This window comes from Anabas testudineus, chromosome 22 (genome assembly GCF_900324465.2).
Source record: "Anabas testudineus chromosome 22, fAnaTes1.2, whole genome shotgun sequence".
NCBI classification, from domain to species: Eukaryota; Metazoa; Chordata; class Actinopteri; order Anabantiformes; family Anabantidae; genus Anabas; species Anabas testudineus.
In genome coordinates this window covers 1,651,176-1,677,953 of record NC_046630.1, presented here as the reverse complement: position 1 = coordinate 1,677,953, position 26,778 = coordinate 1,651,176, and the positions used below count along the sequence as shown (strand labels likewise).

The window sequence follows — 26,778 nt, the reverse complement described above, 5'->3', positions numbered from 1 at the left end:
TCAGATTCCTCCTGCAGGGTGGTTTCAGTTAATACAGGTTGAAATGTGTAAGTAAACATTTGCATTGCAAACATTTTTACTATTAAGTTAATCTAATCTACTTTAGTCTAAACATGCTTTTCCTCCGGGCCTCACGAGTCAATGCTTCGTGGGTCTTTCATGCCTGAAGTTGAGTGATGAAGTCTTAACAGCATCACGGAGCTGTGTTGTTTCAGGTGCTGCTGAGACATGAAATATGATCCAAGTTTGAGTAATTAAAGGTGTAATTACAGTCAAAATACTTCACAACAGATTGAGGAATCACTGCTTCATTCATTTCATTCCTTGTTGTGAATTTGGGAGGTAAATGGTAGAAATACAAAGTAATGTTGTGTTGTGCTGCGTCAACAGCTGAGACGGGTTCCAGTTTTTTCAATTGTTCTTCTTGAAACTCTCAGTTGTCCTACTCGTTGCAGGATACTGTGCTCAATGGCTGCTCCCTGATGCTAATTCACTTGCTTTGGATTAATATGTAAATGTAAATGCTGTAAATCCTCTTTGTGACCACAGTACCAGCAGAACCTGACTCGTTCTCACATTTACAGAACTGATTGACAACAGATGCTCTTTGTGTTCTTGTTTCTGTGTCTGCAGTTCATTCGTGTGTCTGTCCATATGAAGGACTGATGGGTTCTCTTCTTATTTGTAGACATTTTCAAACAGGAACACCACACGTCAGTGTCTTCTAGCTGTGTTGCACTCTGGTTTCTGTCCTGATCCCGTGGAGACGTAAACCAGTTTCTGTTTCCTCTTCGCTGATGAGTGCTTACATCACTTGTACAAAATGGCAGCTGTAGAAACAAGCCCTCACTCTTTACTTCTGATGGACGGAACCCAAAACCAAAAGCTAATCATCAATGTTTAGATTAAAGAAAGATTTCAGTTTCCAGTGAAGCTCCACATTTTATTTACACAACACAGAAAGACGACATCTCTAATGTAAGTTTTAGTTTTATTTAATCTCATGCTCAGCTTTTTGCTGGTTTTTAATATTAATCATTTGATTAATAATGGAGATTTCACAGTGAGGCTCAATTTAATATTACACTGGGTTAATTTTAGATTTCTGACCCATCCCCACTGACTGTGTAGCAGGTCTGTGTCGTTGATCTGAGCTCTGAGGCTCATTAACGCAGCATTGCACTCGAGGGAATGCAGTGGAACCAGCGGCCCATATTGATCCCAACCCAGAACAACTGAAATATAAATGAAGGGTTTTCACTGTGGGCTCCATTATCTAACAGCGTCTGCAGAGTGTCTTTTCATTACAGTCAATATTTGGACTGCGGTGGTGTTTTAGCTTACTTATTAAAGGGGAATCAAAGGTGTTTCTGAGCAGTGTGAGATGAAAAACACGAGTAACTAACCAGTAATCAAAGTTAAACAGATACGTTTCCTGTTTATTAGCTAATTGATTAAGTGACAAATGGTTTTTAGCTGTTTTTATTTCAGAAGTTGGAAAGAATTCAGCATCCAAGGCTGCTTTATGATGACTGTACTGACATCGTGCATCCTTCCACCTGCACTCCCCGTAGAGCAAATTTTCTGTTTTTCTATCCAGGCACATTATACATAATTAAACAATTTTCACAGAAAAAAATAATCCCTTGCATAATTACATCACCAAGAGAGAGATAGAGAGCGAGAGAGAGGAATTTTTAATTTGTATTTAGATGCTTTGGCAACAGGCTTCATCTAACATTCATGCCAATAAAGAGGATTATTGAAATGAATCAGAAGAGAAAAAAGAATATTTATATAATATTATATAAACAGGATCAAACAGACAGTCTTACAATGAGAAGGAAAGAGAAAAACACGGGAAGACGCAACACAAAACATAATCTTTTAACCCTCATCCACCAGTTCTATAGTCATATATGATGTAATATATTCTAATGTACATGTGCAGCTTGTAGGGGAATCCTGCATCCTGTGAGATGTGTTTAATACTCACTGAATAATAAAATAATAAAGGTACCCTCCATTCAATCATTTTAATCATCAGTAAACATGTGCTGGTGTCTATCACTAAAAGAAATACACAACATGCGACTGCTGTAGCTGAACCTGGTTGTTGAAAAGTGACAGCTGTCATTCCCAAAGCAAACATCTGGATTTATACCTCCTGCACACACACATATCTGGATTTGCTGCCTTGTGACATCACGTTTTTTTCAGGGCAGTCAAATGCACATGTAGTATTACTCATACCTTGATTCTGATTACACTGGCAGGGACCATGTTGTAACCTGAAGTTTGCAAAGAACACGTAACTCATGTGTGGTTCTCACACAGCAGCGTGAACACATGATCCCTGGGGCCTGGAAAAGCAGAAGAAAGGCAGGTTATGCAAGTGACCCCCCAGGAGAGCGTCCTCCTTTCTATCTGTAGTTTCCTGTCATGTGTCTAGTGCAGCGCATTTATTATTTATTAACAGTGTGAGGTACACTGGAGCTATCTTAGCTGACGTCCCTAGACCCAGAACAAAGTGGAGAGATTACGTATCTCACCCAGCATGGGAACACCTTGGGATCCCCCGGGAGGAGCTGGAAAGGTAATTTAATGGGTAAAATTACTGTGACGTGACTTTGGACAGCAGCAGAAAATGAATGGATGAATGAAGATACACATGATGGGAGCAGCACCGTTTTAAACACAGGTGTATTAATAAAACTAGACCTCAGACTATAAGATGGTTTCCATATGTTCCATGAGTGTTGCTCAGTGGCTCACACCTGGAGGAACTAGAAATCAAACAGCCCCTTGTTTTGATTCTGTATCTAAATTAAGTTATTTTGTGGTAGTTTGCATCTTTTTTAAAATTATTTTTTACTTTGTTTTTAGTCTTTTTTTATCTCTTGGATTCTATTTCACGTCTCCTGGTGGTATTTGTATTGTTTTTTATTTGATTTTGTTGTGTATGGGGCTGTTTTGTGCCTCTTTAGAGTCGTTTTATGTATAGATATATTCATTTGTTATTGCTTGTGGTTGATTTCCCTACATAACACAGTCACTTTAACAGCAGCTTCAGATTCAGATCAGTAATTAATGCGTGCTCGGATGTTCTGCACACTTGCACATGCACTTTAGTTGCCTAATAGAGAAACTACATGTTATGCATACTGGGGGTCAGTGGGGGCCCAACAACCTTCCTGCTCCGGGGCCCTGTAGGTGTTTGATCCGGCCATGTGTATGTTGTGTATTTACGGGACATAATCGCTGCATATCAGCCTATTCTCATGCATGTCTGTTATTTTACATGTCAGCAAGAATGACTTTACACAAAAAACCCAAAGTATGAATATGAGAGAGAGAGAGAGGGAGTAAAGGTAGAGCGACATAGACTCAGAGTGGGGGAGTGCAGAGAGAGAGAGAGTCGCCATTACTGCTGAGGGAGGCAGCAGAGAGCGGCAGGTTTCAGCTTTCAACGAGAACCACACCAACAGCACCAAAATACACTTAACACGGGACAACCGGCCGCTTGGGACCACGGGAGAGGACGGCTTCACCCAGACCTGACTCCGGATCTTGTCCACAGCCTGTGACGGTCGCAGATTGTGGATTTTAACAGAGTTTGAGCGTCTTAATGTGGGAACGCTTCCTCCTGTTTTCCGTGGTATGTGGATGTGGGAGCGACCATGTTATTAGGTGGGTAGGGGAATGTCTCTGGACTGGGATTGGACTTCATTAGCTTAGCTAGCACTCTTTTCTGTGGGCGAAACGTGCCCACAGGATTGTGCTATCTCGGGTTAAGTGTCCCGGTGTGGAGGTTTGAATCCAGGCTGTTAGACCAGTCCGTGCTGTGGTTTAACCCGCTTTTATCCCAACATTAGATTGGATGTAGTGCCGCTAACGCTAGCTAGCCAGCTAACTCTCTTTCCTTCACCCTCTCGGCATGCTAGGCTAACTTAGCTCGGTAATGTTGGCTAATCGGACTTGGAAAGGTGGGTTTTTCTCTCCTGGAGAATCTGGGCCAGGCCAGGCCGAGCTGGGCTTCATCTTTCATCTTTTCCCATGAGAAATTAGCTAAAAGCCACCGTTTCAAAAGCTGTGGCTGCAAATGAGCCACGGCGCTTTGACGCATTAACATGACCGTGTGTTGGTTTTAATTGGGGTTTAACTAACTAGTTGACCGTAACGTTAACTAATTCAGAGTTAATAACCTTTTTATTCCCAGGTGGTGCTTTTATTCCGTAGTTTAATGCTGGAGCTACATCACATCCACCCTTTTCAGTTGGACTTCATAACAACGTAACAAATGTGTTCAAACGGGAAGAAATGTGGAAATAAACAGAAAATTCAAACATTAACAAAAGACCTGGTGTCCCAGTTTAACCACCAGCTTTTATCAGCAGTTTTAGTTCTGGGTTATTTTGGAAGTTGCCAGTTTTCTGCGTTAACGTCCTGCTAATCGCTAATGCTAACATGGAGGGGTGGAGGGGGGGTCAGGTCCATTCAGCGGTGCCACTGGTTAGAGAACTGGGTCTGTCCCGATGTTAACCAGAGTGTTTTCACCCTAAAATGTCTCAGCTGTGATCAGAAGCTGTGATCAGAAGCTGTGTCCACACTTCTCATTAGCCCCCTTTAAACTTTATTTGAAATTCTGGCCCCGGTCGTGCAGGTCACTGGGTTTGTCCTGCTGCAGCTCACTCTGCCCAAACTCTCATTAAAGGGTTAGTCCGGCTTTTATCTAATGAGCCACTTTGCTGCTTTGCTGACAGTCCTGTGTTCTCCCAGTACACAATAATGCCCCCAGTGCTGATGAAGGATGGGTAAAAGCATCGGTGATTAGTGGCACCTATTTGTGTGGAAAGCATAAATTGTGCTCTTTGTTGTTTCCACTCCCAGATAATGATTCAGCTGGACTCTTGTGTCCATTATTATTATCATCACAGTCGGTGTGTTAGCGGCTTTTCTCACCAGCCTCTCTCTTAAATGAACTTTGTTTGGAGCAAAGCTCTTGATCATGTCAGTAATACTGAATTATAAATTCCCAGCAACAAAATGCTGGCTCTGTTTTTGATGGTATTATAATAGAAAATATTGAAATATTGCAATGTTCATTTTATAAATATGATTAGAATTTGTAAAATACAGCATGTTTGTTATAACAGATGATTTATGTCTATTGACTTAGCCTGCAGACAAACTCCTACATACATAATGTTTATTTATGTCTGTTTATCTTTCTACATGCATCTGCTTTACTAGTCTTAAAGAAACAAATCAGTATCCTAATAAGATGGGATATATTTGATATTAGCCTCAGTCTGTACAAACCACCTAAAGGCACTGGTACTGACAAGCCCTGGGAGTGATCATAGGGTTGATCATGTCAGTTGCCCTATAAACAGTTGTTCTTACGTCATCATCACTTTAGAAATGAGAAGTCACACGAGTGACGCTCGGATTCAGGTCTGGACCTGACGCTGGAGGAAGACAACATAGTTTTTGAATGAGCTTGGATTGTGTTTCAATACAGCCGACGTTCTTTAAAGGAAACCGTTTTACAAGAAGCACCAGTCTGATGCCTTTCACATATTTGTTGATGTAATCAAAGGTTTATTTTAATTGGCAGCAACAAAGATGTTTTGTTAAGCAGTTGCATAGTGAATACAATAATATAGTGCACTTGGATGACTGGAAGATGGAGAGAAGCCCAGTTAAGACAAATAAATTCAAAATCCACTAAAATAAATCTGACGTAGACTGACTATTTCTAGGGGAAATTGTTGGAATTCGAATGTGTTTTGAGACCAGTGTTTTAGTGGATATTATTAGTTTCCTGTTTTGTGCCTTTTCACTGTAGTTACTCTCATGTTTAGGTAACTGAAAATTAAAACAGCATTATTCAACTTGGCAGCAGAAAAAGGCAGAGACTTGAATTTGAAAGCAAGTACCCCAAAATCCTGTGAGGAGCAATCAGTATGCTGCCACAGCCTCATCTGGTTATTCATAGTCGGCACGTTATTCTAAGAGGACGGACCGAAAGTAATGTAATGTTGATGGAGGCTATTTTTCTCTGCCTGGAGAGCTCATTCTTTGCTTTTTTAGGAGGCAGTTTGGGTTTTGCTCATGAGTTTTGATTAATCTTTTCCTGTGGGGGGAAAGTTGTGTGTACCTGAGATCAGAATTTTTTGGGGGGAAAACATAATTAGTCAGTGGCACCTCATTTAAAAGTAGACAGAATGCTCCTCTCAGTTGGAGCCCTGCTTTTGATTTAGACTGCAAAAAACAAGGTTATTTTAACCTAAATATCCAGCTGGATGCAGCTTTAAAAGGTTTACCATCCTTGGCAGTGTGCTCTCTGTGTTTCAGGGCTTAACAGCATTTAGTCATCTCTAAAACCAGCTTGCCAAGTGATACCTTAATCCCCCCTGCAGCCTCACAGTGAATAGACTAATTATGATGCACAAGGCTACTTTTAGCCATTTGTGCTGGAGCATTGGCTGTCTGCAGTAATAAGACCATCACAGACTCCATCCAGGTGTTTACTGTATACAGCAAACTGGCTATCACTGCTGTTCTCACCTCATCTATGTTAATATAAAACTGACGAATAAATGTTGACAATGTGTGTTGACAGCCGAGTGAATATGGCCATTGATATTGGCTGTCAAAAATGCAACACAGATGTGTGGATTTGGGTGACTGATCTTCTCAAACACTGTGGTTTGGACAGGAATCAGGCTAGGAATGCCAGGGTCTAATAATCAGTTGGTTAGCAGTAAATTAATAGAAAAGAAAAGAGTCCAGATTTTGTAATTGGTGGTTCTATTCTGTTGCCAAGTAAGACTCCACATGTTTCCTGACTGCAGTGTCACAGATATAAAGAGGCACCATTTTTAAGTCACTAATTAGTAAATAAGCAAAATGATGATTGTTTGATTAATACTTGTTAGCTTTAGACATAATAATAAAATAATAATACTTGCTAGCTGGCATTTTGCCACCCTTGTTTTTGTGCAGTGCTTCACCTGTTCATCCGCTCTTATATACCTCTCCTCTCCTCTCCTCTCCCTGCCTACTTGCTACAGTCAGGTGTGGCACATTAACAGCACAGTAGCTATTGTAGAGACTGGTGGTTAGATTCACAAACCTGAAGGACCTGCTGATCGGTTTGCTTTCTGACATCATCTAATTTGACGGGTGTGTTTAAAGGACGTGTGGTTTATGATGGGAGGTGATCAAATTTATGTCAGGTGATTGGACAAATTTTCAATGGGTAATTAAGCAAATTTCCCTCAGTGTCTAATATCTCTCCTACATTTTAGACTTCCTTACCACTTTGCTTGTCTTTGAATTTTGTGTAGATCTGCTGAGCTCAACATGTCATGGTATTTTCAGGCGCTACCCTCCCTCCCTGCGCAGGTGACATCATCACCTTGGCCTCTATAAACAGTCAGGGTAAACCTCCTTGCCTCATCTCAGTGGCCTGAATTGCTACTCTGGAGCATTTTCTCAGGCTCAGCATGCCGTCGTGCTGCAGCCAGCAGTTCCAGCTCGCACAGGCAAATTCGCTGGCTGATTGCCATCATTCAGTAAAACACAACAATGACTGCAATTCTCTCTGCACTTATCAGTTATCAGCCTCCAGTTAGGTCATGGTAGGGTTCAGGCGTATTTGACTGTGGCAGTACCAGATAATTCTGACAGAAAGATTGCACAGTCAGTCAGATGTAGGCATTTTAGTTCCTACAATGTGGTATTGTCATTGGTGAACAATTTGATTTTACCTGGCTAACGTTGACGAGAGGTGCAAGCAGCTCAATCATTTTGTTCTGCAAATAATCAGCTCTGCTAATCAGAATTAATGACTATGACCAGAATATCTGGAAAAATATGGTGCGAGACCCACCAGAAAAATGATCAGGATTATGCATTTAGCCCTAATCATGTAGCCATAGTCTGTGCTGTTGATAACAAATCTATGAACTGATTTATTTTCTCTGTTTCATTCTCACACAGAAGCAAATTATTTCTAGGTCAGTGGCTGTCAAAGGGCTTGAGTTACATGCCATTTTTATCCTGCCTCGCCACAAATTGGTTGAAAGCACTTCTTTTTCTCTGCTAGGGGAAATGTGACATTGCAGAGCACAATCTATGATTGAATTACTCTTCATTTCTCTTATATAAGTTCTACTGTTGCACTTTTGAGTTTTGTCTTCTCAGAAGGACATTTAAGTATTGCATTTTTAAACACCCTTTACTTTTTACTTGGATTTAAAAAAAAAGACATTTTTTTTTTTACATTTTTACTATAAAACAGTATTCTAATTGCAATATGAAAAGTCAAAAGCATTTAAAGGTTTTGCAGTTTGGTATGAATTATTTTGTCCTGCTCAAGAATGATAATGTGTACTTGTGTAATTTTCTCATATCTCCGTGTAATGCCAGATTAATATGTCTGATTTGTTGTTTAAAATCACTACAACGTGCATGCATATTGACATGTGTCTCCCAGAAGAATAGAGAAACAAAAAGCTAATTATATTATTTGCGATAAGGATGCTAAGGTGCTCTGAGGACAGCTCAGTGCAAATATGTTTTTGTTTGTTTTGCCTTTATCTTTTTCTAATTGTAAATTCCATATCTTGCAGGCAGGTGATAAAAGGAGAAGCCGGCTGCTCTATCCCAGCTTAGAGAAGCCCCAGGATAGAAACTGAGAGAGATACACAGAGTTGGAGGGGGATTCATCACTACCACAGGAGAATCAGAATGAAAGTGCCTCTGTACTACTGACGAGCAGAACTGGAATGATATCTTGACCTTTTTTCCTGGAAGTGACAAAATTAGCGATGAGCGGGGGGATATAATGGCCAAGAACAAGGATGCGCGCCCCCCGATATTCGCCGTCAGTGTGGTTGGCCTCTCGGGGACGGAGAAAGAGAAGGGAAATTGTGGCGTGGGCAAATCCTGCCTATGCAATCGATATGTGCGTCCTGATGCAGACAGCTACTATTCGGAGCACACCTCAGTGCTGAGCACAATAGACTTTGGTGGACGTGTGGTTAACAATGACCACTTTCTTTACTGGGGAGAGGTCTGCCATCGAGGGGACGATGGGCTGGACTGTAAAATCCAAGTCATTGAACAGACAGAGTTCATTGATGACCAGACGTTTCTTCCGCATCGGAGTACAAACCTGCAGCCGTACACAAAACGTGCTGCAGCAACCAAGCTCCAGTCAGCAGAGAAGCTTATGTACATCTGCACGGACCAGCTAGGCTTGGAGCAGGACTTTGACCAGAAGCAGATGCCTGATGGGAAGCTAAACATTGACGGATTTGTGCTCTGCATTGATGTTAGCAAGGGTTGCAATAGGAAGTTTGATGACCAAATGAAGTTTGTCAACAGTCTCTATTCCCAAATTGTTAAATCAAAGAAGCCTATTGTTGTTGCTGCCACAAAATGTGATGAGTGTGTGGACCAACACCTGAGGGACCTTCAGGCTTTTGTTGCCAGCAAGAAGAACCTGATGCTAATTGAGACGTCAGCACGCGCTAATGTCAATGCAGAGCTCTGCTTTAATGCCCTCATCCAGCAGCTGGATAAAGCAAGGGGAAAGCCAAAAACTGTGCCATACCTGGAAGCCTATAAAATCCAACGGCAGCTTGTGGCCTCAGTAACAGACAGATTTGAGAAATTGATGGTGCACACCGTGAGAGATTACCATACCACGTGGAAAACAGTGGCCAATAATATGAAAGGCCAACCCGACTATGACGATTTCATCACATTGGAGGGCTCCAAGAAAGCACGAAACATGTTCACAAAGCACATTGCACAGCTAAAACAGGAACACATTAAGAGAAGGAGGGAAGAGTATCTGACAACACTACCGAAAACCCTTAACAACCTCCTTAATAACCTAGAAGAGGTTGAACATCTCACATGGCCTGAGGCACAGAGTGTGATCCGGAATCGGCATGACTTTCAGTACTGGTTTCTGGTTTTGGAGCAAACTCCATGGGATGAGACTGACCACATTGACAACAGCGATCGCAGGATACCCTTTGACCTCCTTGATACCCCTGAAGCTGAGAGAATTTACTACAACCATGTCCAGCACTTGCTGTCAGAGAAGAGGAGGGTGGAGATGAAGGAGAGGTTTAAGAAAACTTTAGAGAGGGTTCATTTTATCAGTCCAGGGCAGCCTTGGGAGGAAGTCATGTGCTTTGTCATGGAGGACGAAGCCTACAAGTACATCACGGAATCAGATAGAAGGGATGTTTACTGTAGGCACCAGCAGGAAATAGTTGAAAGGGCCAAAGAAGATTTTCAGGAAATGCTTTTTGAGCACGCTGAGCTATTCTATGACTTGGATCTCAATGCCACCCCCAGCTGTGACAAGATGAGTGAAATTCACAGTGTGCTGAATGAGGAACCCAGATACAGAGCACTGCAGAAGCTTGCCCCAGATAGAGAGTCGCTTCTCCTCAAACACATTGGGTTTGTTTACCATCCTACTAAGGAGACATGCCTGAGCGGGCAGAACTGTGTGGATTTGAAAGTGGAGCAGGTTTTAGCAAACAGACTGGTGCAGCTTGACCATGGACGCTCCAATCTCTACTATAACAGTGCCAACATCGATAAGATCAACCTCTGCCTCCTGGGAAAGGAGGGTCTCTCACAGGAACTAGCTAATGAGATCCGAGCTCAGTCCACAGATGATGAGTACACTTTGGATGGTAAAATTTATGAACTGGAGCTTCTTCCTGTGGATGTCAACTCCACGCTGCTCTACAGCCACACGTGGGACAACGCTTTCAAGCCACATGGTTGCTTTTGTGTTTTCAACTCTATAGAGTCACTGAACTCTATTGGAGATTGCATAGGCAGGATTAGAGCAGAGATAGCACAGAGTAGGAGAGACAGATTTGCTCAACCACTACCGTTCATTCTCATTCTGGCAAATCAGAGGGACAATGTTTGCAAAAACATACCTATCCTGAGACACCAGGGCCAACAGCTGGCCAACAAGTTGCAGTGCACCTTTGTAGACATTCCATCTGGTGCCTTTCCACGTAAATTCACTGAGTTCCAAATTAAGCAGGGACTCCGTGCCGTGCTGGAGGGACTGAAGCATAACTTTGATGTCTTTGCCCCTCCGCCCTGTATCAAGGATATGTCTGAGACAGACCTTAGGATAGTCATGTGCGCCATGTGTTGGGATCCTTTCAGCGTTGACCTCATCCTCTCGCCTTTCCTCGACTCGCATTGCTGTAGTGCAGGGCCTCCAGGCCAGAGCAATACGCTGATACTGGACAAGATTATCGGGGACAGCAGAAGGAGGATCCAGGTCACTGTCCTGTCGTACCACTCTGCTATCGGTGTTCGCAAAGACGAAATGGTGCATGGCTACATTTTGGTCTACTCTGCAAAACGCAAGGCTTCTATGGCAACCCTGCGGGCATTCTTGGCTGAAGTTCAGGATGTGATCCCTGTTCAGATGGTGGCGATCACAGACAGCCAGGCAGACTTCTTTGAGAATGATGCCATCAAGGAGTTGATGACAGAGGGGGAGCACATAGCCACAGAGATTGCTGCCAAGTTTACAGCACTCTACTCACTGTCTCAGTATCATCGGCAGACGGAGGTTTTCACACCCTTCTTCAATGAAGTGCTGGAGAAGAAGGCGAGCATTGAGAGCTCTGTGGTGTTTGACAGCTCATCACGCGAGTGTACTACTGGTGCCAGTGAAGACGTGTTTCCCACCTCACCCCGTAGCCACTCCTCAGCTTATAACACCTATTACCCAGAATCCGATGATGATAATGAGGCCCCCCCACCTTACAGTCCAATAGGTGATGATGTTCAACTTCTCCCTACGCCCAGCGAGCGGGCCAAGTACCGGATTGACCTAGAAGGCAATGAGTACCCAGTCCATAGCACACCTGTTGGGGACCATGAACGCAACCACAAAGTGCCTCCACCTGTCCGGCCCAAACCAGTGCTCCCCAAACCTAATGTCAAAAAGCTGGACCCCAACCTGCTCAAAACCATTGAGGCTGGCATGCGAAGTAATCGCAGGATGCAGCGTGGCCCAATGACACATACTGAGGATCTGGAAGCATCAGACAACTATGCAGACCCTGTGGACACCTTGCTAAGGTCCAGAGGCCTCCACAATGATGACATATATGCTGTTCCTGATGACACACACAGCCGTCTGGTCAAAATAAGAAACTCCTTCGGAGGGTTACACGGTCTCCATGGAGGAGGAGAAGAAGAGAATGGATTTGACAGGAAATATCAGGCTGAACGGCGGCCATCGAAATACAAACATCGTTCTAAAATCCTGTTCAGCAAGACAAAAGCTTACCAAAGACGATCTCACTCTGACAGCGACGGGGAAGAAACTGGACCTGCTTTGCAGAAAAAGAAAAAGGGAAGAGCCCACCGAGGCAGTGAGGAGGACCCATTGCTTTCCCCTGCTGACCCCTGGAAAGGGGGGATAGATAACCCTGCCATTACCTCCGATCCTGAGCAGGAGGACAAGAAGATGAAGAAGAAGAAGACACCCAAGATGCCAAAGGAACCGAAAAAGGTGAGCCTCCTGTGTCATGAATCTTTTTATTTTTCCAGAGCTTTAACAATTTGAAATTTCTTCAAACATCAACCAAAGACAGAAAGAAAAAAGACAACAAAGATGTGTTAGTCTGAAGACACTGATCCAAAGCTTTCTTGTGTTGTCTTTTCTTAGAGTGACTGCAAGAGACTTTGTCAGTACTTTACTTTGATGTGAGTCAAAGAGTGTGTGTGTGAATGAGAACAGAAAAGATTGTGTGAGCAGATGTGTGTGGGTGTGGGATATGAACAGATTTAGGTTTTTAATGGGCTTGGGGCTCATAGTGAGAGTAAACTAATTTGATAATTGATTGATCAGGCTCCAGTGTTGAAATGTTTTATGAGCATACACACCTTAAAGGCCCCAGACAACCAATAAAAATGCTTTATAAAAGATGCACTGTTAAAGACATTAGTTCTCATAGCACAGGCTGCATCTGTGGTAAGATGCCGTCTCATGCTGCACAACATCTCTCTAAAGTCCTGTCTGAGGCAGCTACTGCATTTCTTTCAGCTACTCACCATCTATGACAAATATTGTAGACCTACATACATAATTGAACAGATGGTTGTAAACAAATGCACATGTACAAATAATGAAACATGTTAAGACAAACAATTGAGGTAAAAGTACACATTAGCTTACAGTGCGTGTACTTTCCCACATATGAGCACAGAAAGTCACCAGTACACTAATTCCTAACAAATTAATACAGGTACATTTGTATTTGAGATGCAAAATTTTTAATTTTTTATTAAATATTAATTAAAAATGTTTTTAGTCATGTGAAAAATACAATACACAAAATACTCTTTGAGCAAAGTAATTGCATCATGATGATTTGTCAGATTCCTACAGCTGATGTACAACACGCAGTTGGACTTTGACAAACACACACATGCATGCGATCGAGCACGCCGGCACGAATCAGATAATAGTGTGCAAATCGGTAGAGAAACAGCCGCTGGCTCTACATGGGCGTCATGAATGCAGGGCATTGTTGGAACATTCAAACTGTCTTTGATAATCAGAGAGGAGAGCGAAAGGAGAACCAGAAGGTACAAAATGGAAGGTGTTTAGTCAACGTCCTGGCCAATTAGAAAGCACCCCGAACGCTGTAGGCATGACAACACTTTGAAGAGCAGAGCAGTGTGGGAAATCAAAGCCACCTCAGCACCTTGTTGCTTGTCCCAGCTTCAGTCTTGAATAACGGTTTTGTCTGTTGTTGTCTTCATTCTTTTCGTCTTCCTCCTCATGAACCTCCCTCTGCTTTCTCCCTTCATCCCACCGACTTCCTTTCTGATCTATTCCCCGTTTGCCCTCCTCCTCCTCTTCTCCTCTGATATGCTCTGCCTCCTCTTCAACCTCGCTCCTACTCCCTCTCTGCTCTCCCTCGTGTCTTTGTCTCAATTGCCTTCCTCTTTCCATCTGCTCACTCTCTTCATTTTCTCTGCAAAACTTATTTTTCCTTAACTTTCCCTCGTCTCCTTTTATATCTTATTGTTGTGTCCTCTCTATTCCTGCCCTTTAATCTTGTCTTTAAAATTGCTTCCTGTTTTCTTTACTTTTTACTTCTCTCTCGGTCATTCATCCCTCTCTATTCACCATTTTTCTTTCCATTCCCCTCTCACCTCCCATTTGTTCATCCTTTTGTCTCTTTCGCCTTCTTCCTTTTTTTCCCCCCTGTCTTCCCTATTTCACTCTTGCTCACCTCTTCTTTTGTCTTGGTTCTTGCCATCTCATCTGTCTTATTATCACCCTATTTGCTCCTTTTAGGCGAAATCCACCAAGCCCCCCAAGCCTCTGTACCCCCCCACACGGAGAACCTGGGAGAGCAACTACTTTGGCGTTCCCCTGCAGAACCTGGTGACCCCGGAGCGGCCCATTCCACTGTTTATCGAGAAATGTGTTGACTACATTGAGCGTATAGGTGAGTCATGCGTTTCTCTCTCTATCTCTGTATTACATCTGCTCGTCTTCTTCTTTCTTAGTGCTTTTTTCTTTCCTTCTATCTTCTGCCTGAATGTTCAGGTGCAGTCAGGCCCTCAGGCTGTTATTTCTCAACTTCTTTTAGGTCAAGCTTGTTTCTTTTTACCTGCAAACCTTTTATTGTTATTTGCTGTGAATATTCTGCTCGTGTCTACTTAAATCAGTGACTGACTGAGAGAAGGAAGCATTGGGTCTGAGCACATACATATAAATTCAGGTTCTCTTCTGGGCTCTGATGTCACTCGCCACACATGTATTGTTTGGTCTATCAGCCTGCCTGCCAGACTGCCAGTCAATACAAGTCAATGCGCTTCATTGGCCCAGCGTTTGATGTGTATCCAAAGCACTACTGGAATGATTACAATATAAGATGCTAAGAGATTACAGAGATTGAAAAACTGGTTAGTACAGAGATTTACACAAGAACGCTCCATCCAGTATTGAACAGTGCACGAGGAAGATGAAAAGAAAGTGAGATGGTACCAGTAATTCTCCAAATTCATGGTTAGGTCCAGACTTGGATTTAGATTTTTGAGCCATGGTTTTGTTTGGTTATTGTTTTTTTTGCAAGGTTCTCTCCAGAACCACAACACAAGACTGTGGATGTGTGTGTTGCAGTTTCTGTTTGGATTTCAGACCCCTATTATTGAATAATAAGTTAATTGTTCGGTCATAACCTCAAAATGTAAGCTTTTTTTTCCATCTCTATTCCAATGATGTATCTATAAGTAGATGAATTGATGATTGATAACTTCTGCTTTAATTATTTGAAATAAAAAACCCAACAACATATAATTAATGAAAGAAAGTCTTGGGCACAGCAAAAGATAAAAGCAACAGTATGAAAAACAACTGCCAAAACCTCTGGGGAAGTCTTCACACAGCCTATAGCTGCATTAACATGCTTAAGATCCTCCTACTATAAACAGCTCTTCTCTATCTTATCTGATGGCAATGAAAGAAATGTAGAAATGTGTATTTCAGCCTTTTCCATCTAGACAGTTACAGTGTGACTGCTGTTGTGTGAGGATATGTTCTTACATAGTCATATCCTGATTTATTTGAATATTATGTGGAACATGGGTTGGGAAGATGAATGACAAATCCTTTTCTCTACGTCACAACCGTCTGTTCCTGAGGCACTTTCCTGGAAACTCCAGGGAGTTGATAGCAGCAACAACAGAAATCAGAGGAGCAGACTCACTCGCTGGCCTATTCTAGTTAAATAAAGGTTTAAAATAAGACTCTTGGCCTGTTTGGACATGTGTGTCTCCAAGTGACGCAAGGCTCCAGTGCATACTGGGTATGCGCCTGGCTTCCTGCCCAGCTGTCGTGAAGAAGGCCTCTCCTAAAGTCTGTGAGATTCCTCAGTGAAGTCATAGTTCAGTCTGATTATACGCGCTGTGGCAGACACTTCATCCAGAGTGTCTCTGAGCATTTTTGGAGTGTTTATTTTGTTTATGGGCGACTGCAGTGAGATTCACATCCCAGCGCAGCCAGTCTTTAATGTCTTGCACATATATCCATACAAGGCATTAAGCTTTTCCTCTACTTGTTAGAGACCTAAGCAGCCTCCCGAACTTCCTTCTGACCACTAAAATGAATATTTTAAACATATTCAATATTTTATGAGTTTGTTGCATAATGTATTTACACACGGTCCAGTAGTCCTTTCCATGTTTAGTTCCTCTGAATTAGCTCTAAAAAGCAAAAGTGGCCTCAAAGTAACTTTCTCCTCAGTCAGATTCTGTAAGATATCGACGGACGTGATGTTTCCTGTTGAGTTTCTGCTGCTGCCTGCCTTTGTGCTTATTGTCAGTGTTTGTATTGTGTGCTCAAATCACCATTGGTTCTAGTATTGTTGAAAGTCAGACAATGTTACTTTAAGGCTTTTAAATGTTGTTTAGAGGACAGTTGTTTGGTGAGTGCTCCCACTACAGCCGGATGAATAAAGGCACCCCTCAGCTGTTTTCAGTTTTCAATAGAAAACTTATCACCTTACTCTATTTTCTCTCCTCCTCCTTCTACCTCCTCATCCTCCATCTGAAGCCATATGTGCAGCAAATGTATAGCATGTAAAGTAAAAGGAGGTATTTCCTGTGCTCCTACCAGTATTCAGTGAATAAGTGTTCAGTTCTTTTTTGAAGGTAGAGCTTGTGTCTGAGCTCTTTTTTCGTTCTGGGGCTGTTAATTCCTGTCCTGAAAATCCCTTCCGAATATGTTTTGATATTCAGCTGGATCTACATGAGCCCGTTGGTGGCTGCCAACCAAATTTAGGATTAATCCCGGCGCTGTATGTGTGTGGATGTGCATGTGTGGGCGGACGCCTGCCAGTTGACAGCAGTGTATCTGAGATTTCATGGCCAGTGCTGTGAAACCCTCTAAGTCCAGACGGTCTGTTGGGTGGATTTAACAGCTTTTTTTCTCCCTTCTTTTTTCTGGAATATCATTTCTCAACAGAAGCTGCAAAAACATCTTTGTCCGTGTTTTTTCCTTTTTTCAAATCCCGCTCTTCTGTGAGGTGCTTCATATCCAGACAGCTTTTACAACTTGATGAGACCTTTCAGGTTGCTTCCTTGTTAGGGAGCCTAGGCAGAGGCTTAGGTAGTGTTCATATACAGCCCAGTTGCCTTGTTAGGGGTTTAATCTGCCTGTATAACATATCTTAGTTTATAGCTCACAGGGTGGGGTCATCGTGTGAATGTCGTGCATTTTAAGTGATTGTGGTTGTTGGTGTGACAGCTCAGTGGCTACAGAGACACTTCCGCAATGGAAAAACTGGATTCAAACCCCTCTTACTGCAGAGATCCACCCTGCCAACATCTACTAAAGTTACAGTAGATACTGAATTTCTGCCAGCTCCACAGCTGCTGCTTCATCTGACCTCTGAGCAGTGGAGGAGGAAAGAGACTCCCGATGGAAATCATTAAAACATCACCATTATATTATTGTTGTTCTTCTACTAGACACCAGACACTTGTCACATTAATGGGGGTGGAAGTCATAATGGTAAAGCATTCCTCCCCCTTCACCGTATCCCATTTAATCACGTTTCACTCTCTGGAAAAATTGTCACAGTCTGTGGCTCAGAGTTTGAAGAAAAGTTAGGCCACACTGCCATTTGGATAGTTGTCTGTGGCACTGAGTCAGAAAAGTGTTTTGGTATCAGTACTAGGCTGTAGTTGGCTATCACAACAGCACTAGTACTGAAAATGAACCCAGCTCAGTGTGCTCTGTGTCAGATGTGGTACTTTTTTCCTTTCACTTTAATTTTTAGCTCTACAAAAATACCATTATGAAGACATGTTGGGGGCACTGGGGTCATTTTTGTGCCAGCCGTTGGCATTTTAAAGGCAACATGATTGATTCATTGTAAAGAAATTATATTAATGTTAATAATATGCCAAATACTTTGATTAATTGCTTGGCCAGTATGAAAAATAATGAAATAAGTTAGTATTTTTCAGATTTAGTGCTGATATGTTCAAATATTAAAAAAAGGTTTTAACACCCCAACAACAATTCACATTTGAGAAACATATTCCACTAAAACATTGGAAAGCTCTTTGTTTGCAGATGAATAAGAGGTAACTGTAAAGATACAACAACAATATTGTTATATACAATAGTGTGTATGATACTTTATCGTTCAGTTTATTACTGTTTAACAATGAAAAGATGGTTTTAAAAAAGCACAAAATATTGGTTATGTATTGTAACAACAGCTCTGAGTAAAGCTGCAGTAGTAGCATTCAGAAGCTAAGTTCTTCACGTCAGCTTAGTTTACTTGATGTAGACCTAAAAAATAGACAGCTAGGGCAGTGTAGACAGTCAGATTGATTAGATCAGCTGCATGACACAAGCGCTTAAAAAATGTGGCTGATACACTTTTGGCATTGACGAGATATTACACATAGGAACAAAATGGACCGTAGGAGCTCAGGATTGATTCACTAGCCCTGCACTGAGCAACCTGCTCTACCTCCTAATCCACAGCTGACTAAGAGATTAATCAACTAATTGTTTAAACTCAGCAATGAGTCTGCAACAACAGCTATTTGAAGTTTCAGCCCTAGTATGGTCAGTGTTGTATTTTTTGGTTGTAAGAAGGAGCGGTAATCTCCAGGAGGGCAGACGGTTGGTTGGTTGAGTTTAACAACATGTAATAAGCTGCTGCAGCTGAGAGGCACAGAGGCAGAGAGGTGATGATAGCTATTTGTGGTGCCTGTGGTTTTAGACCAGAAAGTGTCAGAGGAAAAACTGTGACTTTGTGAGACAAAAGTGTGCGTGTGAGACGGAGTGTGGCTGTGAATCTGGCTCAAAAGATGTTTGACCTTGCATTTTGTGTGTAAGTGATAAGACTCTGCCACATGGTTTGTACATCCACTCCTTCCAGTCTCACAGTTTTAATGCAGATATCTGAACATGAACTGGAAGTGAGATTTTGCAGGAATTTGCTTATTAACTACCTGTGTCAAGACTTTTGTCATGAGTCTAAAGCATCAAAGAACTGTTAAAGAAACAGAGATAAAATGCTGTCATTAAATAAGGATGATGTTTGTTCTGTGCTTGCTGCTTCTGTTTCCTGTTAGATCAGCTTGTTATCATTTTACTGCATTCCAGTCACTGTATTCTAATAATAATCCAACTAACAGGCTTCCCAATAGCCTTCAAAACACTTAAAGGGCTTTGGATTTAAGCAACGGGACGCAAAGCTTTAGGGTTTCTGTAAAAGTGTGGGTGCCCTTGAAAACACTGCTACTGTATTAATTAAAAATCAACCCTTGTATTCATCAACAGGCCTTGGCTCTGTGTCTGAACATTAGATCAAACCTGGGGATGTTTTCACAGTATAATGTTGGCTTGACATAATGGTAAACGAGGCTTAGATGTCTAGAATGTGTTCTCTTGCAGCCAAGGTGACTCTAACTTTATAAGTACGAGGAAAAACTCCTAGTTTGCATGCTCCTACATGAAGCATCTGCATAAACATATTAGAATAGAGTCTGGATATACGTATATGTAAACTACAACGTCACTGATTAGCAGACGCATACAACCACAGTGCAGTAATTCTAGTTGAAACATTTTTGTGACATTAATATTTGATTCTTCGTCAGTGGACAGCTTTTAGGATTTTCTTTATCCATCAATCGCTAGTGTGTAGTAGTGTAGTGTTGTTCGCATACTCACTGATGGTGGTCAGGACATGGAAACATCCAAACAGCGCGTAAGCACTTCCTCAAACAGTCTAGGGTTATGTAAGAACATACATAATTGGACTATGTAAAAACATATCTTCACATGACAGCAGTCACACTGTAACTGTCAGGATGGAAAAGGCTGAAGAACACATTTCTACATTTCAAATGTGTGCTTTAACATGTCACAGCTGTTTATAGTAGGAGGATGTTGAGCATGTTGATGTAGCTATGGGCTGTGTGAAGCCTGTTCATTTGGGTTTTTGTTTGGACAGCACCAGCAGAATTATTGGGATGTTGTTTTAAAAAGTTGAGTGTCCAAAATAAACCAACACTCATCATGTTCCTTTTAGTCCAGGTACAAATCCAACTTGCAGTCATCTGCCTCTTATGCAAACAGTGATACTGCATATTTTCTTACATTCTCATAGGGAAACTGTGAATAAATATCAGTGTACCTGAATGTGTGTCAGTAGTGGGTGTTTGTATACGAGAGTCAGAACGATTGTATCTGAAGGAGAATTTGTTTGTCTGTCCCAAAGGACTGAGCCTGCCTCCGCCTTGGGCATCTTCTCTTTGTATGTCTGCCCTTTACAGCACAGTGATGGGTCCTGACCTTACATTTCTCTAAAATGCGGCAGTCAGGGGATCATGCTTTTAGACTGCCACGGTTTTGCCCAACTGTACAAGGTCGAGCACAAATCTCTACTCTGTATTTTCAGCATTAAGCTCTTGCTGTTATCCGTAACGCTGTACAGAGAGCTCAGCGGCAGGAACAACTTCAATTTCTACTAGCATCCAATAGTAAGGAGGTGAGGGGTCAGAGCTGCAGAGACCTGATAATACTTCTGAGAGAGAGTGGTGGAAAAGAAAGCCAAGAAGCTACAGATGGACCCAAAAGGATTTTTTTTTAAATGTAGTGAGTGGAAAGAAGGTGACATGAGGTACTTCTGTAAAGGTTCCTGCCCACGCACTCAGCAACCTCTCTCTATGTATGAGAAGTGAACTCACAAATACTCAGACAACAGTAGTAGCTTTTGAAAAATGACGGCTTTCGTGACGGGAAATGCGGCGGGTTAGATGTCCTCCGGCAGAGTCTGGGGTGGTGAAGCAGCTCAGTGCTTATAGCAGACATTCCTGTTAACAAGAAGTCACGGTGATGTCCTGCTTGCCTTTGCTGTTTTTTAAACTGAGCAGTGAACAAGACAGTTTTCTTAACAAATCTAATTTTGTTTATTGTCTCTGCAGCTTCAGGTGCAAATGAGCGTAAAATTAAGGCAGAAACCACTGATTATCTACTTTTTTTCTTTTTGCATAAAAATGTGTGTAGTATGAAGATGGTTCCACCATTTAAACCTCTGATTTGACAAGTCAGGCTAAAACCATTTTATTAATATACAGGAGAGAAGTAAATAATTAACTCTGAGTGCTCACTGATGCTGGGCTCTGATGCAAATTCTTCATATTTTATATGCCACCCGTGCTGCCTTTTTAGCCTAGCAATAGCACTGTTAAATAACCAGATCACTGCAGAAGCCCGATTTTCAAAGAACCATTTCCGTTTCTAAAACAACCCAAACAGCACTTGTACATTTCATCAGATGGAAAATGGTTATTCTTGCATTCTGTTTGTCCTGATGGTGAAACGCTTCGAGAAATAGGTGAAAAGGGTATGTAAATCAGTGTAAGTGAAGCTCTGGCTCGCTTGATTCAGTCTTCCAAAATGCTCTTTGTTCACCCAAAATTGCTGACATCTTGGTATTTTAAAATGGTTAAAACACACATACCGCAGGCTCCAGTCTGCACCAGTTTGAGCTGCATGAATTTTAATCAGGTATCAGTGAACTCTTGCTTAAATTACACAATTGCAATAGCTTAACTCTAACTATAACCCTTAAAGGTCCTTTACCCATCACTTTTGGCAACCTATGGGCCTGAAGCCGAACTGTAAAAGGCACAACAGGGTATTTGGCATCTGAGAACAAAACCTTGTGACAAACCAGGTCTTGGAGGAGAAGCAAAGTCTTTTTTGATGACGAGCAGACGGCTGTGACTGCACAAGCGAGGCCATGCAGCTCTCTTCTGCTGAAACTCGATTATAGGAGTTTTATTAAATGTTTCCTGCTCCCCGGAGACATAAAATGGTATTTGGCACGGAGGCTGGAGAAAGAAGAGGGAGAGAGGCAGAGCAATGATTAAATAGCTTTTTGATGTTGATGCATTTGGAAATCCCATTGGTTGTTATCTTCCCCAGCACTTACTATAATGTGAGGAAGGATGGATGGATGGAGCAGAGGAGCTTCTGTTTGCTGCTCCTCAAATGAACTTCCATTGGATATTTGACTAATTAAACTAAGCTTTAAAGTTTTTTGTGGAACAAAGTGCATTTTATGCCATTTTGTGTCAGTTTATATAATTTCTGATTTTAATTTTTTTTTTTCCAACTTTACTGGTTGTGTAATTCCTTCTTTATCAAACCCATGAGCTGTACTCCTGTAAAATGTAAATTTGTGCCGATGCCCAGCTGGTGTGGCTCTGGAAAAGGCAGGGGAACCCCAGTGGGCTGTTTTGTAACCACTCTAAGCTTTAAAGGAGAATTATTTAGAAGCTGCGTCAACTAGGCTTCTTACAAAACTGATTATTGGCTGTTGTCAGCCAGCTCCTGATTCTGACTTTGTAGGGAAATAGAGGGATTATCTTCTGAGTAATATACATTTTCTAAAAATAATTTATACATTTTAGATGTACACAGTGGTTCAGTATGATAAGAGAGAAAAACACAACTGACGAGAAATACCTTTAATATACTATGTTCTTCTACCCTTTGCTGTCAATCATTCTCTACACATCCCCTTATTATATACCTCACTCCAGCCTCGTGTGCTCCAGTAGAAGAGAGTAGAGCTGAAAATTGATGGGTCGCTGACATGCCTCCCTTTTTTTTTGTGTATGTGTGGATTGTGATGTGATCTTATGTGTGTGCTGTTTTCCTGTTGCTGCTGCCCTGACGTCATGTCCAATGGAAATACACTGACTGAGCTTCCTGTTCAATGGTCAGAGTGGGCTGTGCTCTCAGCAGGCTGATGGGACCGGTCTAACTGTCTGACCTGTGGCCGAGTCACGTTACTGTCTGGGAAGAAAAGCAGCTCACATTGCTGTTATTACACTTTCTTGTAGCTTATTTAAAGGGAACAGTCCACAGCTACATAAGAGAGGAACAGACAGAACAGCTCTTTAGTGTAAACTTGGCAGAAGATTTGACATTCTCCAGGTGAAGTGTACCTGGGGAAATCAGGTTCCTCTTAAAATGACAGTTAAGAAGTAAGCTTATTGAAAAACAAACTGTAACCTGGTTACTTAAGTGCATGATTGTTCAATTTTTAGTTTAAATGCTTCATATTGGCCGACAAAAACTAAAATAGACACTGATGTAAAGCCTGTGTGAATCAGTCATCTGTATAATTTAAGTAAAATCTCAGATTTATTGACAGCTTCTGATCTAGGGGAAGTTAAACCCTTCATTACAAGTGAAGTTGTTTGTTTTTGACGCGTCTTCTGTTCCTTTAAGTTTTTCTCCACCAATCCGTGAAGTCACCAAGTACAAAATCCTGACCTTTGACAATTATATCCGGGTCACTGATGAATTTCATTTCTCACATGAATGAGTTCAGTCAAACTCTGGGGTTTGTGATATTTCAGCCGCAGCAGGTGTTTCATCCAGTGCTGTTTACATGACACCAGACTGCACTGATTACCTGATTAACTTCCTCATTGTCATTTCTTAGACACCTCCTTTTGTACCTTTTTTACAGAAGTAATCTAGTAAAAGAAGCTTCTTCTGTTGTTTCTACTTTTAGTCACAGCTTCAGCCGGGCGTCTTAATAATTCAAGCACATGAGTCACTAAGTGGTGTTTGGTTTTTTTGCCAGTTAGAGAGAGGAACTGGAAGCTGACGGGCTGATGGTTGGTTGAGGTTTAACCACATGTAATGAACCACCAGCTGTGAGGCAGAGAGGAGGTGGGAGCTTTTAGCATCGTCTGTGGTCTCTGAGCAGATTAGTGTATGAGTGTGTGTGTGAGTGTGTGTGTGGGTGAATGTAAATGATTTCAAATTGTATTTAACAGATAAGTGAATAGTTTCTCCCCATATTATGCATGTAGGTTGTTCTAAGCAGTTCTCTGCATTGTCCCAATGGCCTGCCATCTTTTCTTATTTATGAAGACAGGTCTTCATGACTCCGGCTGTACGTTTGGTTTCACTGTCCTGCTGCAGAATGATTTGGATTCCCAGTCCCAGTCCTGTACTCTGAGATGGGCGAGACTCTACCCATGATATATACTGTGTCCTTGACATTATGGGAACTTTTATGTTCCTCAGTATCAGCTTGACAAGTTTTGTTGGATTCTCCTTCACATTTTTAGAACATGCTGATTTTAAATTTCTTTCACACAAGGCATTACATGCTGCTCTGTAGCCTCTAGTCTAACTCTAACTGTGGATTTCCTGGTCACCAAGTTACAGGATAGGTGGGAAAATGTCTGTGTGGTGCCCGTGGCAGAATATTTGAACAGCCATCCTCCATTACTGCCTTCCCCTCCCCACTCTCCTTCTCTATTTTTTTTCCTGGGGAGTAGGTAAAACTAGGACTCTAACCTCTTTCATCCAGCCAGCCCCTCCCTCAGGGCAAACGCTGCCTCCTTGCTCGCCCTTTGTATTTCTTTTCATTTGTTTGCTCTGATCATCCCCAGAGAGAGTGAGAGCAAAAGAGAGAGAGAATAAAGTGGCCATAGTTCTGCCTTTGTAGTTTAGTTAATTGAATGTGATTACCTGTTTTTGGCTTCACAGCATTCTAACAACAACCTCCTCTCTCTCTTTCCCTGTATAGTAAGACAGCTGAATCAGTTTCAGACTCCTGTCCACACAAAGCTGCAGCTTTCCATATTAGAGTAACATGAAAACACATGACTTAGTGAATAAACAGAACTGTTGGTGAATGATGTGCTGCTCAGACACAGTCAGCTGTTGACATTACATCTCCAAAAATTAGGTAATGATCATAAAAGACTGGTTTTCAGCAGCAAGACTTGTAAACTAGTAGTGTCTTTGTTCATGACTGACACATGGATTTATACTCATTACGCTGTCTGAAGCTTATCTCCAGATGTTTTTTATTAATTGCTCGTTTTATCTTCTCAGTGCTAATTTCTTGTTTGTGTTAGAGGAATAAACAGATTTTCTTTGGGTTATGTGCCGTTTTTTAGCTAAAGAAAAGCTTTTTAGGACGTTACCTAAGCTGTGGGAAGTTTTCTGACATTTCATAAACCAAACCAGAGATCACAGCAAGTGGGGGAGAGTAGAAGGGAGGGTTAACCAGCTGCGAGTCCTTAGAGAAACCAGATATTTTATCCCACTGCTGACCACATGTTGGCTGTGATGAATATTTTTGTTGTTTACTGACTGGAAGAGGAAGGAGCCGTTATCTTGTTGTTTACATGTTTGATTGCAGCTTTAGATCTTTGTGAAAACAACCTAAAGAACGTGTGTGCGGATGCACAGCGTTAGCAGATTCAGCTGCTATATTGCTGACATATATCTCTCTCTTTCCTTCTCTCGTTTAAAGTGAGAGGGCCAGTGGAAGGATTAGATTAAGGCGATTGGTTATGGCCCCTAGCGTGTGTGCCTGTGTGTCTGCAGCAGAGCATTAGGGCAGTGTCCAATTGCGACAAACCTGAAGGCGAGGGACAGACGAGGCCAGTATGAGCTGGGCTGGGGGCTAAAATACGCTCTAGTAAGATGAATTAACATGCTACCAAGTCTGTGTGTGTGCTTCTGTATGTGTGTCTTGGGGCAGGCTGTGCAGGGAGAGAAAGGAAAAGGGGTGAGGGAGAGGCTGGTGCAATGCCACCTGGCTCCAAGGCAGTCATCTGGTCTAATGGGACTTGTGTGCAAGTGTGTGTGTGTGTGTGTGTGTGTGAGACAGGGAGAGTGTGTCCTGTGGCTGTATTTGAGCAGTCCAGTCTTCCATTAGTTTGCCTTGAAAAGCCCTTATGTTGCCCTTCTCTCTCTTTTTTCATCTCTCTCACGGTTTCTGTCAGGAACATGTGAGCATGTGGAAAACTAGAAGCAGCAGAGTGAATATCAAGCAAGTGACAGAGAAAGTGACCGTGTTAGAACAGACTTTAGTGTGAACAATTAAAAGATGATAAATGATGTGGAGCTTAAGACAAATCGGTGCTGCTCCCTCAGCCAGCTCCATTATTTCTTTTTAACTGGGACAACTTGAATTGCCTAACTGCCCAAAGACAACAACAGCAAAAAAGATAATCAAGGCTGTGAGAATCTTTAAGCATGAGATGACCCACATTACAAAAACAAATATAACATTTCTGTTATATTTACTTTTGCAAACGTTTATCTTTATTTGCACAGGTTTTCATTGTTTCATAGTTGGTAATAGGTGGTCAGTGAGTGTATGTCTTAGAATAAAAGTATGATCTTGTGTTCAGCACCAACGTTATTTCAGGAATCTAACCCAAAACCTATTGAGTTTAGGGTGAGGTGAGAAGTGCACATGTGCTAACTGATTTCCAGCTATTGGAACTCATATGGCTGAGGATAGTGGGAGCACTGAATTAGGAATAATTGATGACAGGTATGTTTGAGCTGTTCCAGTAAATGATTTTAATGCACTCATAACAGCCAAAAGGGGAAAAGTAGTGTATTTTCCATAGCACTAGTTTAATGTCTTAACTGTTGAAATTCAGAACTCAGAGTAAGAAATTGTAATTTTTACCATTTATTCAACTTAGTTTGCCTCTTTCTTACTGTTACATGTAATTATAATGGATTATATAATGATGTGTGGTGCACATAGGACATGTTTGACATGTTTCGTCCAATCAGTTCACTTTTCGAAACGACAAAAAAAGTTTTGGTGATGAAATGGAGAGGTTCGGTGCTCTCAGAATTTATCC

General features: G+C 41.8%; 1 protein-coding gene across 1 annotated transcript in view; it reads left to right on the top strand.

Moving 5' to 3' along the window:
* The first annotated feature begins 3,444 nt into the window (after positions 1-3,444).
* Positions 3,445-26,778, top strand: part of arhgap5 (Rho GTPase activating protein 5) — a 46,298-nt gene continuing 22,964 nt past the window's right edge. Inside the window, exons 1-3 of the mRNA XM_026339248.1 lie at positions 3,445-3,690; positions 8,643-12,592; positions 14,390-14,543. Of these exons, the coding sequence (XP_026195033.1) occupies positions 8,858-12,592; positions 14,390-14,543 (3,889 nt within the window). The 5' untranslated portion in view covers positions 3,445-3,690; positions 8,643-8,857. The remainder of the gene's footprint in view (positions 3,691-8,642; positions 12,593-14,389; positions 14,544-26,778) is intronic.